This window comes from Diabrotica undecimpunctata, chromosome 4 (genome assembly GCF_040954645.1).
Source record: "Diabrotica undecimpunctata isolate CICGRU chromosome 4, icDiaUnde3, whole genome shotgun sequence".
In the NCBI taxonomy this organism is placed as follows: domain Eukaryota; kingdom Metazoa; phylum Arthropoda; class Insecta; order Coleoptera; family Chrysomelidae; genus Diabrotica; species Diabrotica undecimpunctata.
Genome location: NC_092806.1, coordinates 144,772,780 through 144,792,489, shown reverse-complemented (window position 1 = coordinate 144,792,489; position 19,710 = coordinate 144,772,780). Strand labels below are relative to the sequence as shown.

The 19,710-nt window shown below is 35.6% G+C and overlaps 1 protein-coding gene across 1 annotated transcript in view; it reads left to right on the top strand.

The window, feature by feature from the left end:
• Positions 1–18,679, top strand: part of LOC140438988 (uncharacterized) — a 141,174-nt gene extending 122,495 nt beyond the window's left edge. Inside the window, exons 4-5 of the mRNA XM_072528624.1 lie at positions 14,870–15,059; positions 18,613–18,679. Of these exons, the coding sequence (XP_072384725.1) occupies positions 14,870–15,059; positions 18,613–18,679 (257 nt within the window). The remainder of the gene's footprint in view (positions 1–14,869; positions 15,060–18,612) is intronic.
• Positions 18,680–19,710: the final 1,031 nt, after the last annotated feature.

Sequence of the window (19,710 nt, the reverse complement as noted above, 5' to 3'; positions counted from 1 at the left end):
GAGTAAAAAAGCGGAGTCAGACAGGGTGACTCGTTAAGCCCACTTCTCTTTAATATAATAATGGACGAAATAACACAAGCAGTACGTAAAGGTCATGGCTACAGAATGGGGAACAAAGAAATCCAAATATTATGTTATGCAGACGACGCCGCATTAATCGCCGAGACAGAAGACGAGCTCCAAAGATTAACGCACATCTTCAATACAACAGCCAAGAAATACAATATGATAATATCAGCAGAAAAAACCAAATGTATGACAACATCTAAATACCCACTACGATGTAAACTCGAAATTGATGGAAAAATAATAAATCAGGAAGCAAGGTTTAGATATCTGGGAATAGATATAACTAGTTACGGCGATGTTGAAGAAGAAGTACGACAACAAAGCTTAAAAGCAAGTAAACCGGCGGGATCTCTTAATGACACAATCTGGAAGAACAAACACCTAAGACAAGAGACAAAAACAAGAATCTATAAAGCAGCAATTAGACCTATATTAACATACAAGGCGGAGACCAGACCTGACACATCTAAAACGAGACGACCACTAGAAACAACAGAGATGAAAATACTCCGACGAATATCAGGGAAAATTCTGTTAGATAGGGAGAGAAGCGAAGACATAAGAAGATGTTACAGGTCCAAAGAATTCAGAATAAATTATTGAAATAAAGTTTTATTATTTTAATTTTGGCTAAATAATTGTTAACAACTCCACAAGATTTCATGGAAAATTAATGCATTCCCAAGTCTTATTTGGTCTCTGAGATGATCTATTCGTTCTTTCCTTGATTTTGTACAGCCTAAAACAAAAATAAGTATGAATTTAAATGAATAATAAACTTTGAATTAAAAATAAACCAACCAAAAAGCTTATTTCTTATTTTAAAGGTTAATGTCAAAAATAGCTTGATAGAATTCTTCTTCTTGTATTTTTAAACAGATCTCAATCCTATTAGTAGTACAACAACTTATTTTAAATAAATTCTTACTGGACAATGGCCGGCGCCAGATAAAAAACTTATCTTTAATTTTTTTCTTTTCCTTTCTTTGGTGGTCTTTTGTATGAAAAAGTATTGGTTCGTGTAGAACTTACAACGCAATTTTGCGGCTTTTCTAGGGTTTTCTTGATAGTTTTCCGAAAATTTAATAGTTGTAGCAGTGAGAAGCTGAGCAATTATCACCTATCGTGTGGATTTGTTTTCTAAAACTAAAAGAAACTCGATTTTATAAACTAATTTCGTATTAGAAACACTTTAAGGCCACATTTGAACAAAGGTAGGTTTTCTTTTGAAAAAAATAAATAACTACTTACGTTTTAAACTTAATAACGTTTTTTTAGGCCTTTTTATTTTTACTCTGTGATTTAATCTCAAACCATTTTGATCATCTTTTCAACTTATATTTATAATCTCGTGACTCCTTAAGGGATTCAGTTTTCCATATTAGTTAGGATCGGATGTTATCCAATTGTCCATAAGAGAGAAAGAACCTAAAACGTCGGATTATTAAAGGAAATAATAATAATAATAAATATTAAGTACTCACCTGGGATCGAGTCTCCAGAAATCAAGAAGATAGACTTTCTAACAGCTAAGTGGAAATTTATTCTTAATTTTGGTAGAATCGAACATTACACTAAATTTCTCAATTTTTTTAGTACGACACTGTAATTAGAACCCCACTGTAGTGGTTATAATAAGAACTTGTTAATTAACCTTTTCACTTTATTGTTCAACTATTGATTTTAAATTGATTTAAAAAAAGAAATCTTTAATAAAAACAAAAGTAGCAATCGAAGAATATATTGATTTATTGATAATCATTCCTTTACCCACTTCCCTGAGGGCTCTCCGAAAGAGCGTTTTCAAAATACATATCAAAGAGCATGCAATATAGAAGATATAAATGGATGGGTGACAAAACAGAAACAGGAGTGGAATGAACACATTAGTCGAATGGCAGAGGAAAGGATAGTACGAATAGCACGATATAAGTCTCCAAATGGACGAAGAAGTATTGGCAGACCAAGAAAAAGATGGTGCGACAATTTAAACAATTTATACAAGAAGGAAGAAGAAGAAGACATGTCGTTGTTCTTCTACATCCTGATTATTTTCTACGTCCTGAACATCTACATTCTGAACATCTTCCACATCATAAACACCTTCATTAGCCTTATTTTCATTATCATTTCCATTTTCTTCGGTCCTATCAGTGACATAAGATGACATAAAATCACTCTCTGAAAAAATTTGGGAATTCAGGGATGCTATGCCTGTTTTTTTAAAACCGTTAAGAATGTTGACAGGAGTAAATGCTTTAGGGTAGGCGCTACCAACAACACTACAAACATCATAAATGCTCATAGCTCGGCAATGTCAATAAAATAAGCCCATTATCTGTACACAGATAAAGCGCACGAACATTGTAACGGCTCTTATGGTTGTCAAGAATTAATAGAACTGGGAATTCTTTATTGCGTCGCACGTGTTTGATAAAGTGCTCTATATACTTCAAAAAATTGTCTCCCGTCATCCAACCAGAGGGAGCGCTGCACCGGCTGATCCTAGAGGAGCCCCAGTAAGCATGAAAGGTTTAAATATTTTCCTTGGGAATACAAAGAATAAATGGTCGAACAACAGCTATTGTATTTTTCCCCGTGAATGTCCGCTTTGTCTCTACACAATTATGATTTACTAATTCGGAAAAACACGTAATATCCCTTACCTGGTTTATATTTCCTTCTTCTTCTTTCAGTGCCGTGCCCAAGTTTTAGGCGTGCCTAGGTAACTTCCATGACGATTTGCCGATATCGTTCTCGATCTTGCGCGGCATGTAATAATTCATCTGCTGATAAACCAGTCCATTGACGAAGGTTACGGAGCCATGAGTATTTCTTCCTACCAATTCCTCTTGTTCCGTCGATCTTTCCGTTGAGTACTAACTGCATTATCCTGTATCTGCTTCCTCTCATTATATGCCCCAGATATTCGAGTTTTCTCTTTTTTATCATCTTTATTAAGTCGCCTTCACCTTGACCTACTCTGTTCAAGACTCCTCTGTTTGAAATGAGTTTATATATTACAAACTTAATATTACTGTGTACAGGGTGTTGCGATTTTGTCGGTCGGTGATTTGATTTTTGTCTCAACATTTTCTATTTATATACAGAGTGGCCCAAAAGTCTGAAAACGACCAGTTATCTCGTAAATTGCTAGTCAAATTTTACAAAATTTAAGGTACACCTATTTTGGGATACGGAGATTCCATATTTGATATTTGCAATGTTGCCAGATTTGCCATTTCTCTTATATTATTAGTAACTTTGGTTTTTCAAATTCATCACCATGTATATTCAATCATTATTGGAATCGCTATTCATAAAGGCGGTATCTGTATCGTACCTACGTCAGTGTGAAGTACCTACACGCGATTGTTGTTACTTACATATTACAATGGAGGAGGAATATGCTGAAACTATAAAGTCCCTTTTAAAGCGTATTGACCCAGTATGTAACTCTATGCTATCTCTTGAAGATGCAATTTGTTTAGCAAAAATAAGTGAGGTAGAGAAATTAACGAATCATTTTTCCAGAATATGAACGAGTTCAGCCGTTTCACAAATAAACTCTCAAGTACTTTGCATACATTACAGATACAGACAGATGAACAGTTTCTTAAAGAGGGAATGATTTAGTGTCTTCTGTTGATATAAACTATAATGAGGAAATTGTTAAATTAGAGAACATTATAAACTCGTTCATAAATATGGTTAATAATAATCTCAGCAAACATATGTGGAAAATACTAAACACATTCAATAAAAAGATGGAGTTATTAGTAACGCCTTCAGTATTTTTCGACTTTTGTACATTGCTGCCAAAACAAGGAAGACCTAGTGGTAGGAAAATATCTGTACAGCTAACTTCCATTAGTAGAAGAAATAGCCAAAGAGAACTAAGTTGCAGTCTAGGAGGCTCTCAAAAGCGGAATCGAGAAAAGCGGAAAAAACAAAAGAATAAAAAGGTCTAGAAATTTATCCAAAACCATAAATCTTAATCAACCAAAGTCCCTGGTACAAACCACTAGTTGAAATTATCTCTTATTTTGTTGTGTCTAGTTATAAGTACCTACCATTACTTTTACATACACTACTCAACAATTGAAGTGGATAATTTTAAAATTCCTAAAATTAACATATAAAACTATTTTTAAAATAATTGCCTGTACTATACTCTATATGCTATCTTTATTGCCAATATTTTTTTGAATGTGGTTTTTTTCTCCCTATTCTTTTCGGCCCTTAGCTCGTACAAAGAGAGAGATGTTCCAAACATGAATATATCATTCGTATAAAAGTGCTTGTATTGACTTTACCAGTTGTCAATAAGTCAAGAAATCTATTTATCACAAAAACATTATGCCGCAAAGACGTTTAGAACTAGTGCAGCTCAGGCAATTAGTTCGTTGGATCCAACAAGGCATAACTCAACAAGAGGTTGCTATAAGGCTAAATGTGTCGCAAAGTGTGATAAGTCGTGCATGGAATCGGTATGTAGCAACTGGATCTGCAACACACAGACATGGAGGAGGAAGAGAACGATCTACAACTCGTCGGCAAGACCGTTTTGTAGTTCTGACGGCAAGAAGAAACCCAACATTCACGGCATCCAGAATTAACAGTATCTTCAGGCATACTACTGGACGAGCGATTTCTAGTAAAACTGTCAGAAGACGGTTACATGCATCTAATTTAAGGGCTAGACGGCGCGCTACCCATCCACGACTAACTAGAGAGCAGCGTGCATGCAGATATCGCTGGGCGACGGAACACTATCAGTAAAATTTCGAAAATTGGAGGAATTGTCTCTTTACTGACGAGTCCATGATGGCCGAATATTGGTGTGGAGGGAAAGAGGACCGCGTTACAATGAAAATCTGAGAGTCCCAACCACTCTTTTTGGAGGTGGATCCATTGGCGTGTGGGGAGGCATATATTTTGACAGTCGCGCGGACTTAGTCGTCTTAATTAATGAGACAACGACTGCTACACGATATCGAGACAGAGTCATAGTACCAATAGTTGTTCCATTTTTTGGCGCAATAGGCGAACAATTTGTTCTGATTGATGATAATACTCGCCCTCACCGTGCGAGAATTGTCAACGAGTGTATAAAAGCTCATGGCATTACAAGAATGGAGTGGCCACCGTGTTCACCTGATATGAATTGCATTGAACATGTTTGCGCCGAATTGTCTAGGCAACAAAACAGGCTCCTTCAACCGCCCCAAACCTTAGATCAGTTGGCCAATACATTACGCGCGATTTGGGAACGTATATTGCAGTAGTTCATCAATAATTTAATAAGAGGACTTCCAAATAGAGTTAGAGCACTAAGGCGACACAGAGGTGGACCCACACACTATTAATTTTTCTTTTCGGGATATTAAAAATTGAGCAGGAATAGAAATTTTAGGTTGTTAATTTTGCAATATTGGTTTATTTTCTTTTTTTTTTTTCTTAAAGAATTTGAAAATATGAAGTAAAAATAAATCTTTATTTATATCACTCCATTTTTCTATTTGACCTTATGAACAAAAAATAAAATACAAATTTTCATAATATCCACTTCAATTGTTGAGAAGTGTATAATAATAATACTAACTATGATAAATAGTTATATCTGTACTCATAAATAAATAAAAAAAAATATTTGTTTGTTTTTTTTATTCTAAGGGTTTTTTTTTTAATTTTTATTTTATCTGTTTCTTGGGTTAGGGTTTCAAGCTTCGCTTATTTTGTTATCTAAAAAATACATACAATAACTACACTAACAACAAATGTGTGTATTATTTATTAAACTATTAATTGCAATAAAAACTTGACAAATTATGCATAATTAACATAATTTAATATTAGATGGCTTATAATTTAGTAGGTGCCGAAATCAATGAGCGTTTGTAGCTTAACAGTGTGTATCAAATGCTCATTAATTTCAGCACCCTGGTGGCGACGTATAGAAAGGAGCATGTGTAGATATGCGTACCCGATACATGAAAGCTAAACTGATTTGCGATGCCATTTATCAATTTGTATCGGCTTAGAACTTTCATCGATTCATTGTTATTAAACTAGAGACAAATAACTAAATTTACGTAATACACAACAACAATATTTATGAAATGGTACTATTTTAGCTAGCGATTATTATTCCAGTTATATAGATAAACGAGACAAGACACAATTTTTACAACGCAATGACGTCACTAGTGTACGTTAACCTGCTGACTGTGATAAAGTCGGCATAATATTATCTAATTAGTAAAAACATTTTCAATTTATTTGATAAGTTATCAAAAAGGAATTTTTGCACTGATTGGTCATTGAAAAATGAAGTGTTTATGAATAGTTGGTACGATTATAATAGTATATTACATATCTAAGTTTAGGGCGATTAATTATGTATGTGAGTGTATGTCGTCAAGACAACTGAAGTCAAAATAGGCCAGTTGGGAAGGAAAACCCTGAAAAAATCCTATACATGTATTTAAACGTTTTAAAAGGTATTTGGGAGGTAGCTGATGAAAATTCCGTGAAGACGTACAGCTAATTTTGCTTTGATTGATTTTGCTGAAGAGAAAAGGAACCACCAACCATTCTTGAAGTTAAAGATGCAGTTAAAAATTTAGCCAGAAACAAAACACCCGAAATAGATAGTCTCCCAGCTGAACTAGCTACTAAAGTAGGTGGCTATGATACCATAATGACATCACAGCAGCTTATAAAAGAAATATGGGCACAGAAATCCTTCCCAAATTATTGGAATATTGAAATACTTTGCACCATACACAAAAAACGAGATCTCTTTGAATGCTTTAACCACAGAGGAATAACGTTTCTAAATGCAGCTCATAAAATATTTTATACAGTACTATGTCACCGTATGGCACCATATGCAGAACTTCTTCTTCTTCAGATGCAAATCCACTAATGGATGTTAGCGATCACATTTTCCATTAATTCTCTATTTCTTGCAATATGTATCAGAGATTGTATGTCGTTAATCCCTGTCCATTGCCTTATGTTTCGGAGCCAGGACATTTTCTTGCGTCCCATTCTTCTTTTGCCTTCAATTTTACCCTCGATTATAAGTTGGAGGAACTGATATTTTTCATTTGGCATGATGTGACCTAGATACGCCGTTTTCCTTTTCTTGATGGTTTCGAAAAGTTGGAGTTCTTGGTTTATTCTTTTAAGGACATCTATATTTGTGATTTTCGCTGTTCATGGTATTTTTAGGATACGGCGATAGAGCCACATCTCGAAAGCTTCTAATCTGTTTATATCCCTCGTTTTGAGTGTCCAGCCCTCTACGCCATATAGCAGCACTGACCACACGTAGCACTTAGTAAACCTTAGTCTCAGTTGAAGATCGAACTCTGAACAAGTCAGTACCTTCTTGAATTTTACGAAAGCTTGTCGAGCTTGCTCAATGCGACATTTTACTTTCCTGTCCGATACCCAGTCTTCAAAAAGCCACGATCCCAGGTATTTAAATTTACTTACTCTTTCAATGGACTTAGTATTCAGTGTTATGGTAGAGTTTTCGAGTGCATCCAAGTTTCTGGAGATGATCATAAATTTGGTTTTTTTGGTGTTAATCTCTAGTCCCATTCGCTTACTGTATTCTCCGATTATAGTGACAAGTTGTTGAATATCGACTATGTTGTCACAAATTAAGACACCATCATCAGCATATCGTATGTTGTTGATCAATACTCCATTCACTTTGATTCCCATCTTTGCATCCTCCAAAGACTCTTGAAATATGGCTTCCGAATAAATGTTAAGTAAAAGAGGGAAAAGCACACATCCCTGTCGAACGCCCCTTCTTATATGTATGGGTTTGGATATAGAATTGTCTATTTTTAACTGTGCCGTTTGATGCCAGTACAAGTTTTCAATGCATCTTATGTCTTTTTGGTCTATATCAACTTTCTTGAGGATCTGCATTAACTTGTGGTGTTGGACACGATCAAACGCTTTTTGGTAATCTAAAAAGCATAGGAACACATCCTTCTTCTGATCGTAACAATTTTGGACCAGCACCTGTGTTGCTACTATTGCTTCTCGTGTTCCTAAACCTTGCCTAAACCCGAACTGGGAGTCACTGATGTCCCATTCACATTTTTTGTATAATCTTTGATGTAGTATTTTTAAGAATATCTTTAAAGTGTGACTCATCAGGCTAATGAGTCTGTGATCCTCACATCTTTTTGCATTGACTTTCTTGGGCAGGGGAATAAAGGTAGAGCGTAACCACTGTTGAGGATAGCAGCCAGTTTCATAAATTAAGTTAAATATTTTGTGTAGTGCTGAAATTCCCCTTTCATCTAGTAATTTGAGTATTTCTGACGGGATTTCATCTGGTCCAGGTGCCTTATTGTTTTTTGAATTTAATATTGCCTTTTCTATCTCCTCTTTGGTGATTGAAGGGCCAGTCAGCTGGTCGTCTGTATAAACTTCACTCATGGGTCTTTCATCATGGAAGAGCTCCTGGATATAATTTTCCCATATATGAATTTTCTCTTTTTCACCCAGCACTATCTGGTTATCCTGATTAACTATGGTAGTTGGTCTTCGTTTTCTGTATATTCCAGCAGTCTCCTTAAACTTTTTATGTAAATTACGGTCGTCATGCTGTCGTTGTAAATGTTCTAGATCGATACATTGTTGCTTAAGCCATTCATTTTTTGCTATTCTTATTTTTGTTTTTATTTGCCTGTTAATGTTTTCATACATATTGCTGCCATCTTGGTTATTCTTGTGTCTTCGTCGTTCTTCCATTAGTAATAGTATTTCTTCTGTTATCCATTTTTGCCTCTTGTTATTTCGTTTGTACCCTAAGTTGTTTTTCATGATGTCTGTTACAGCACTTGTAATCGTATTCCATGTTGGTGTTAGATCTTCGGCAATGTTTGTCGTCAATATTTGAATTTGTGCGTTTATTTCATTGCTTATTTCTGCTTGTATCTTTGGGTCTTTTAGTTTGTCCAGTGCTATCTGTTGTTGAGTTTCAGGCTTGTTCTTGCATGAAAGAGCGATCTTTATGACGGCCACTAATAGTACGTGGCCAGAAGGGACATCTGCTCCAGGGTATGTGCAAGCTCTTTTGACAGTTGTGCTGAATCTACCGTTGATAAAAATGAAGTCTATTTGATTTCTTATTATGTTCTGAGCTCTATCGGCTGGAGATTTCCAAGTATAAAGGCGACGGGGGTGGAGTTGGAACCATGTGTTGGTAACTCTCATGTTTTCTTCTTGACAAAATTGTATAAGTCGGTCGCCCCTTTCGTTTCTTGTTCCAAGACCATAGGGTCCAATTACGTCTTCAAAGCTGCCCTTCCCTATTTTGGAATTAAAATCTCCCATAATTATGTTGACATCATATTTCTTTGTCAATTTAAGTAGTTCTTTGATTTCACTATAAAAGTTTTCCACTACTTCATCTGACGCGTCTGTAGTTGGTGCATAAACCTGTATGATGTTGAGATTATTTGGCTTCGCTTCAAGTTTTACTAAGACTGTGCGGTCGGAATATGGTACAAATTCTGTGACAGTTCTCACCAATCTTTTAGTTATCATAATCCCGACGCCTTTTCTATGATCGCGGTCATCATTGCCTGAGTAAAAGAATGTTCCGCTTTCTGTAGTGCATTTACCGGATCCAGGCCACCAGGTTTCTGAGATCCCAAGGATATCTAGATCAAATCTGCTCATTTCTTGAGTTAGGTTAGCCAGCTTCCCGGCTTCAAATAAGCTGCGTGTATTCCAGGTGCCTATCTTTAATGTCTTTCTTAAGTTTGCTCGTACGTTTGAAACATTCAAGACCGCTCCCCCCGGAGATCCGATTGGGGAACTATTTATGCCTCCGGATAAATTTGAGTTGAATGTATTCATGTGATTGTCTTGGGAAATAAAATGAAGGTGGTATCCCGTTGCCTTCCTTCATGCCGCTTCAGAGCTTAGTTTTCAGCCGCCCACTATGGAACAGACGCCGTTTGAAACCGCCCATTCTGGGTACAGACGTTGCTATTTTCACCATATCTGGCTAGCCTCACTTAGTTTATCCTGCAGACCAATGCAGTTGCCCAGGGTGTGGCACGTGGAGCCATAAGTAAGAGTTGCAGAACGGATGGTAGGAAAATACCAGGCTGGTTTCAGAGGTGGTAAATCGACAATTCATCAGATTGCAACCATAAAACAAATTTTAGAAAAAACACTGGAATATGGCATTGATACTCATCACATATTTATAGACTTCAAAGCAGCCTACGAGTCTGTGAATAGAAGATAAATGTTCAAAGCAATGAAAGAGCTAAGAAAACCTAATCTGTTGGTAAATTTAACAAAACTAACTCTTGAAAAAGTTGAATTTAGAGTACGAATTCATGGGGAACTGTCTGAACCTTTTAAAACAAATAACGAGCTGCGCCAGGGAGACCCTCTCTCCTGTATACTGTTCAATCTGGCTCTGGAAAAAGTAATAGGTATGTCACAAATCACAACCACTGGTTTAATATATAATAAACCAGTGCAAATCCTGGTCTATGCTGATGATATCAATATTGCTGGGAGAACGGAAAACGCTGTACGAAACGCGTATGTAGCATTAAAAGAATCAGCTACAAAAATGGATTTAATAATAAACACTAACAAAACGAAGTATATGAAAATAAGTACGCAACCACAAATCCTACGACCACTCGTTATGGAAAACGACGTTATCGAAGCAGTGAACGAATTTGTATACCTGGGAGCGTTCTTTAACACTGAAAATAATACTACCGCAGAGATAAACCGCAGAATTTGCATGGCCAGCAGATGCTATTTTGGGCTTAATCTCCTCCTTAAATCCACAATTATATCGAGAAATACAAAAATAAAACTGTATAAAGCAATAATTATTAATGAACCTATTATATGGTTCAGAGAGCTGGACTCTAACAAAAAATAATGAAAACATGTTGGGATGTTTCGAAAAAAAAAAGTACTAAGGCGAATCTATGGAGCAGTGAATGACAATGGAGTGTGGAGAAGACGTTACAACTTTGAACTTTATAGAATATACCAGGAACTTGATATCGTAAAACATATTAAGACAGGACGTCTAAGGTGGATAGGGCATTTAATGCAGATGGAACAAAATGACTCAGCTAGAAAAATGCTCCTTGATAGACAAATTGGTCACAGAAGAAGAGGAAGACCCACAACAATGTTCCTTAATAACATCGATGAAGACATGAGAAATATACGTGCTTGGCAGAGGAAGGCGATGGATAGGGACGACTCGAGAGAAATTCTTGAGGAGGCTAGGACCAACGCAGGGTTGTAAAGCCAAAATAACGATTCCTTGAAGGGGCTTTAAGAATCCGAAAACAGTGATTTCCCTTTTTCACATACTCTTTCTTCCTCATCTAATAAAGCGTAAATTAACCAGGATCGTCGCTTATGGAGGATGTTATAAATCACATAGCACAAATAATAATATCTAAAACACCAAAATGACAGAACAATTAAAAATAATTGGTGTAATTTGTTTTTTTTTTCACATTTCAACGCAAGAAGAAACCTTGTATGTATGCGATACTCAATTAATTTAATAGCTATTGCGTAGTACGTGCAACTGAACACACATAAATCTATAATTTCGTCGAAATTTTGTCAAATTTATCGCAATTGAAATATTTTTTAGCCTTGGAGCAAATAAAAATAAACAATTTCCCTTGCGGTTTCCCTAACAAAATATTTTCTTTGGAACGCCACTAAATACCTGAGATTGCGGTTGTATGTGATATTCATTTACGTCATCAAATGGTATTTATCGCATCTAAGAAATACAGAAAACCTCAATATCTTTTTGGGTAATACACATTTTTCTTGGTATCATATTTTATATAATATCCGTTTTGACAATGAAATTGTCTACCTACATAACTTCTAAAAACTATAAAGAGTAAATTCGAATTATTTTCCTATCTGCCAATTGCAAACAAGTTATTTGTTGAAAGACGAGCAGTTTTGTACAAAAGTAATAAACTTTAATAAATTTTAAAGTATTTTCAAACACACCAACTTAAGCATATTTGTATGCCAAGGGACAAATTTAATAATAGAGCAGGTAACTTTCATAAAATATTTGAAAAATATCAGCAGCCAAAGTAACCAAAAGAAAGAAATTCTATCAAAAATCGAATAAGCGAGGAAAACACTGATAAACATGAATACATTTTTTACAAGACTAGACATTATAGTCTGGAGTTCAGCATCCGAATAATCAGATGTTACGTTTTCTCATGCTGGCTCTTGCTCCATGGCTGGGAAATTGGACACCGGAGTCTAAAACAGAAAAAAAGTAGTACTTCGGCGCATGAGTAAGCAAAAAGGACTATTAGGCACGATCAAAGAGAATAAAATACTTAAGTCATTTGTTGAGTAAAAGCTATGAATTGCTCCGAACCATATTAAAAGGTAAAGTACAGAACAATAGATCAGTAGGAAGCCAGAACTTATCGCTCAAGGACCTAAGGAGATGGTTTGACTGCTCATTCGCAGAATTCTTTCGAGCAGGACTTTTTAAAGCTACAATTTCCATGTGAATCACCAACCTTAGAAAGCTGCTTCTTCTTCTTCTTAGCCTTCTGTCGTCCATGTTTAGACATATGCCTCTCCCAACTCCTTCCATCAGTCTCTATCCTGAGCAACATATTTCCAACCTTACAAAGCAGACGGCGCAATAAGGAGAAGAAAAGTAAACTTCAATTCAAGTTGTTGTTTGTTCAAGATTTATTTTGTTTTGTTTTTATCAGCTCTCGTGTTAATCTCGTATTAATAACGGTTTCATCACTGGATTAACTCGACATTGAAAGAACGGTGGCTTCAAGAATGGAATCAATCTCAACAAAAACTACGAGACATAAGAACAACAGTTACAAGTTACAAGATGGAAGAATATATGTAGCAACAGGAAAGACCAAATTATAATAAACAGACTGAGATTAGGACATACACGCTTAACACATGAATACCATATTACTGGAAGTGTTCATCTAATGTTCGGTAAGTGTTTTAACAGTTTAAGTGTCCAACATTGCTTAATCGAATGCCGTGTATATTCAAATGAGAGGAAAAAGTGTAACCTACCAGCAACGCTACGCGAGTGTCTAGAAGAAAACTGTGTCTTTTCGTCTGTTTGAAGCTATAGGATCCAACTGTGGGGATCTGCGTCAAGATCCAATATAGGAGAGAGATACTGGAGAGATTCCAATCGAAGACCTTCCGCATTATCACAAATGCACCGTGGTACATGCCCAATTAATTCATTAATCGCGATCTTCAGATGAAAACTTTCAAAGAAGAAATTGCCAGTTACTCCCAAAAATATGACAGACGACTGCAAAACCACCCCAACAGGCTAGCGAAGACCCTTATGAGGCCCCAGGCAAACAGAAGGCTAAAGCGTCTTACTCCAAGCGATCTTCCAACAAGATTTTAACTTTTAAATTAAATTTTTTTTTATTTATTATAAACTTTATATTAGAGTCGCAAATAATTTTGTTACTAGAATTATGATTTAATAGGTTGTTGTCACTGGACAGTTTTCGGCAAGTCTCTTGTAACCTAATTAAATAATTTACTTATTGTAATCCTTATTACAGATTGTAAATAAATGGGATGTCCAAAAAAAAATTACCTTTCCGAGTTTCCTGTACACAAAGTACACAATCCTTCTCCTCTGTATGAAATCGGCGACCTCTTTTCCTTAAGCTGTCATGCTTCTGACGTTGAGAGTTGCAACACTAAGAACTAGCTTCTTTGGCCCCTTCCGTCCTCTAAGGGGCAGCCCTAGCTCACTTTTGGCAGGGGTCAGGCGAGGCCGCAACTGCGCGTCGCCTACGGGGAAAGCCGTAGCCTCTAAACTGCTTTCTATATTCTTTCTTTCCATAGTCTTAGCAAGGTTTTTACTGCCAAATGCCCTTCCTGATACAAACCTTCCTCCTTTATCCGGACTTGGGAGCGGCACTGATAATTATAGAGCTAGTAGTATAGTAACAAATACGAACTTAAGTTAGAAAAAACATTGCTTAGTAAATCAATGCTGGTCAGATTGTAATGCCCATAAACATTTTAGTAGGTGGAACGACAGTTAAGATTTGATTTCACGTATAGTGCGTCTGTATATCCGCTTATACATATTTTATCCTAAAAGGAATCTTCGGAGCGGCTATTTACAAACGCTCGTAACGTGAAAACAATCTTTCCTTTCGTAGTAGAAGCAACACTAAAATGGCTTCGATATGGACGCAATAGCGACATTTGATAATAAATCCTGAAACTAATTGTCGAAACCAAATTCAGATTTCTGCTTTAATCTGTGCCTTCTAAGAATTGCAAGGCAAAAGAGACGTTGATAAAGATATAATTAGAGATATGGGGAATCTAAAATTGCATTTCACAACATATCTCCTATATATAACCAATTCGCGAAGGATTTTTGCTTAGTTGAGGAGATATGTTGTGGAATGCAATTTTAGATTCACCATGTCTCTAATTACATCTTTATCAACCACTTTTTTACCTTGCAATTCTTAGAAGACACAGATTAAAGCAGAAATCTGAATTTGGTTTCGACAATTAGTTTCCGGATTTTAGTAGGTGTTTAAATAAAAAATATCTGTATCCTTTTACGGACGTCTAACCTAATTTCTGCTGTGTTCTTTTCTGGCTAAAACTAGTTACAAAAACTCTCTAAATACAATTTTAAACTAGTATTTTAATTGTTTTGTTTTGTTTATTTCAGGATACCAGCCAAGAAGCCCTTACAGTCCTCGATGTTCCGTAGACCATTCCAATGTTCCAAGTAAGACCATAATCGAAGCTCATTATGTTCCTCTTCCGCTGGATAGAAAGTTTAGCGTTGATGTCATCAGCGAAAATAATTCGGATAACTTTGACACTTTCGACGAAAGTCGTCGGCATAGTTGTTTTAGGTAAGTTTGAAGTAATTTATTTTGTAACTTTTAAGCTTCGCTTCGTGTATATAAACTTTTGTATATATATAACACTGTATGGTAAACAGCGCAATAAGTAGGATGTATGGGAAACTTATTAACAACAAAATAGAAAATGACTATAGAAATTACGAAGCAGAGGAGCAAGCTGGTTTTAGAGCTGGGCGATCCACACTAGACCACTTGTACTCTATTACGCAAGTTATTGAGAAAAAAACAGCCGTCATAAAGGAGTTCACCTGATGTACGTAGACTTACAAAAAGCATATGACAGTGTACCCCTCAGTAAACTACGGTCAACCCTACAGCAAACAACATTAAGCATAGTCTTATCAAAGTAGTTCAAAGTCTGTATAATGGAACGACTGCAAAAATTAAACTGGATCAAGGATATCTGAGGGATTTAGGTCACGAAAACCTACCCTTTTCAAAATTTATCTGGAACAAGCACTCAAGCTGTGAAAAAGAAAATGTAATTTGCTGATGACCAAATACTGATTGCTCAGGATCATGACGACTTGAGTTACATGACTCGGAAGCTAATAGAAGAATATAACAAATGGGGTCTCGAAGTCAACATTAGCAAAACTGAAACCATGTGTATTGGAGGGACAAAGCAGTCCATTATATTAGACGATGGGGTAGAAATTAGACACTGTGATGAATACAAGTACCTGGATATGAAGATAACTCAAGATGGAACACTCGATGCTGCTATAAAAGACAGAAACATGCAGGGTAGAAAAGCCATATCCATGATGAACGTCATTCTGTGGGACCAAACAATATCTAAAGCGAACAAACAACACATATACAACACCATATTTAAAAGTGTAATCACATATGGCAGTGAAGTTTGGCCAATGAAACAAAGAACAGAGAAACTGTTACAGCAACAGAAATGGACTTCTGGAGAAGAGCAGCAGGCAAATCAAGAACAGATCGGATACCAAATGAGAGAATACGAGAAATGATGGAGTCAAGCATACAATAGTTGATGACATAAAAACAAAACAGTTAATATGGTACGGCCATGTACAGAGAATGCCAGATGACAGGATTTCGAAACAGATTTTGACGTGGACACCACAAGGAAGAAGAAAAAGAGGAAGGCCGAGAAGAAGCTGGAGAGAGGAATTGAAAAAGAACTAGAGGAAAGAGAAATCCCTCCAGGCCTATGGTTAAATAGGCGGTTAGGAGTCGGAAGGCGTCGGAGAACGCTGTAAACCGATAGTAGTAGTAGTAGTAAAAAATTACATACTAAAATTACTGTAAGTCCCCTAAAATAACATAAGCTATTTTTTGGGTTTCAAATATACCAGACTTCAATCACAATAAATATTTAGTTATTTTATGTATGATTTTGATGTCATTTTGATGACCAACAAAAAAAGGGTTTCATGCGAAAAAAGTGTTTTTTTTATAATTTACCTAAAAATTGTTATGAAAAACTTTCGGTAAACTTTTAAACATAGCATATTGGCATCATAATCTATCAATTAAAGCAAGTTTCAGCTTGTGGGTATGAAATCGGCCTTTTTCGACAAAAGCCACCAGTCTAGCATATGCTTATATATTTATATATGTATATATAGCGGTCGCGGAACTCGGCGTGATGCAAAATTAACAATTAAAGACAATGGGTAATAAAGGTATGGATAAAAAACCCAAGGGAAAAAATGCATCCGAATACTGAATTCATTACTGTGGTGTAATAAAATAAAGATGCATACCAAACTTCGCGTATACAGAGCAATTGTAGAACCAATTACCACATATGGTGCCGAATGTTGGACGATGACAAAGAATGAACGAGATAAAGTAGACGTTGTGGAAATGGATTATCTTAGAAGGTCATGTCGAGTATCGAGAATGGAAAGAATCAGGAATGAGGAAATACGAAACCGTACAGGAATTAGAGATACTCTTTCAAATAGAATACAAGGAAGGCAATTACAATGGTATGGTCACGTGATGAGAATGGAGGAGGAGCGGTGGCCAAAGAAAGCCTTAATGTATGTTCCGCCAGAAAGAAGGAAAAGGGGAAGACCACCAAATTCCTGGAGAAGAGAAATTACAAAAACAATGCAATCTAGAGGCTTAGAAGAGGGAGATTGGAGAGATAGGAAAAGATGGAGGCTGAAATGCGGGAAGCGGCAATCGCCGTAGGACCCCCGTTATATGATGATGATAAAAACTCTTCGGATCTTGTAAAATGGACCTTTAGGATTAATTTGAAGACTACTAAGCTTAAAAGTATTCATTTTTACTGAGTTATCAAACACAAGCTTTGAAAGGGCTATTTTCCAGTTACAAACGATTTAAGGCTGAAAAACGATGCATTTTAGAGAAAAGTCACTAGGGACCTTTGTTGTTCAGAATGATCGAGTTACCCTAAAAAAAAGTTCCGGACAAAAAAAAATAAATTTGACAATTTAGTCCAGTAGTCAGAGACGAAAATGCCACCGAATCTCTAAAAATCACAAAAACAAGCTAAATTTTGCCGAGAATATTAATTTTGGGACACCAAAAAAGATGCAAAAGGTTTACTATATTTACCCTCGGGATTAAGAGGGTAAAAACGCAAAAAAATCGATTTATCGATGTATCGAAGTATCGATGACATAACAAACGATCTAAAACGTTTAGTGCGATTGTTTGTAATGTAAAATATTAAATTCTGCGTTTTTTATTCATATTTCCAATGCTACATATTTGTTGCCAAACTCGAAATTCAAATTCCATGTCATAGGTTTTAAAGATTGATCTCACGAGAATCATAAAAAATGGCAAAAGTCGCGCTACGTTTATTTATTTAAAACCTTTATAAAAACTGAGTTTATTCTCGGCAAAATACAGAAACATCAAACGAAAGCTGCACTCTTTACCTTTAAAACGCATCTTGATTTTTGTCGCTACGACATTTAAATCAAAAGATATCTAATTTTTACCGTCGCGCTGATACAAATTTTATTGAACATTGATTTTCCCGCGCGTAACTGATTCAAAATCGACAGTCGCTTCAAGCGTTGTTTCTTAGAGAACGAGCCATTCTACACAAAAAGTTCTAATAAACATTTTTGTTTAACATTATCTCAGCTACATTTTTTATTTGAAACATTTTTTTCTGCGGCGTACATTTTTGGTACATCGATTTTATTGCGGTAAACATTTTTTGCATCTTTTTTAGGGTCCCAAAATTAATATTCTCGGCAAAATTCAGCTTATTCGTATGATTTTTTGGTGTCAACTCTCTGATAACTAATTTGTTAAAAAAAAATGTTTAAACAATTTCTAACCATCGCTTTCTCAGGGCAACATGCACTTTTGTTGTAAGGGGACTATTTTAAGTAAGATTGTGCAAAAATATGGAATGAGATAATTTTGCTTAGCCAGTGCGCTCATTCTATCTAGACTATATTTAATAGCTTTGATGAAATATTGCTTGGCCTGCTTAAATATTATTTTTGTATGTATTATCGTTTAAAATAAATTATTAAATGAAAGAAATTGATTGTTTCTTTGTTTTCAGTGAAGGGGCGAGGGGCGGAAGATCAACCGCGGTATCGGTACTGGCGTACCCCGTCAGTCGTGGTTAGTGATTATTCGGACGACATTATGGGGCTAACGTTGGAAGATATCGAATATATTCGCAGTCGTAGGGATAACTCGATATCCCCGGATTCGAGCCTACATAGTTCGTGTAGCAATTTAAATTTTTGCGGTTCGACTCTGAGTGGTTTAGATGGTGATTACGTATTGTGCCAACCATACAGGAAGTCATCTAATTGCTCGACTTGTTCCACGTTGAGTGACGAAGAAGAGTCGCCTGTAGGAGATACTTTGCTGCAACCACATAAAAATAGAGAGGTGAGTAGTTTGACTTATTGTAGTTTGTAAAAGCTGTAGAAGAATATTTATTCTGCTTAAAATTTTTTATTTTTCACATACAGGGCCTCAGTTTTAAATGCTACTAGATCAGTTACCTCATTCATTTAAGTATTCATAAATGTCATAGATTTTGTCAGATTTCTGACTCCAATGAGTATTTATATCGAAAGATTTATTGTCAAAAAAGAAGGAAGGTATTATTTAGTTTGGAACACCTTTTGTGTCATAAAATTTAAAAAAAGGGAATTTTTGGACCAATCAAGCCATTGCACTAGATTTTTTACCAAGCTCTACAGTAAGGTAATTGCCACAAAATATTCACATCTCATCACTATTCGTTAGTGTCCGTTTTTTTTGATAAAATTCTTCGAAACTTTTTGAATTGAATTGAATGAAAATTTTTGTTCATTAGCATTACGATTTATTTGTTTTTTTGATTATTTTATTTACTATTTTTTCGACGAAAAACATAAAAAAATTCAACTTTATTTTCAATATCCTGTACTTCAAAATTACACTATTTATTACACACTAAACTAAAAACTCGGCAGAACCGGCACTGGTTGGTCTACATGTATTGACTGCCCACTGTCTAACAGCATGAAGTAAGCCGGTATAAGATAAAATTTTTACCTCGTTAAATTTTTAATCTAGAGTAAAATTTTAACGTTATAACTTTACTCCAGAGTAAAATTTTAACGTTAGATTTTTACTCTGTGTTAAAATTTTACTTGTTTAT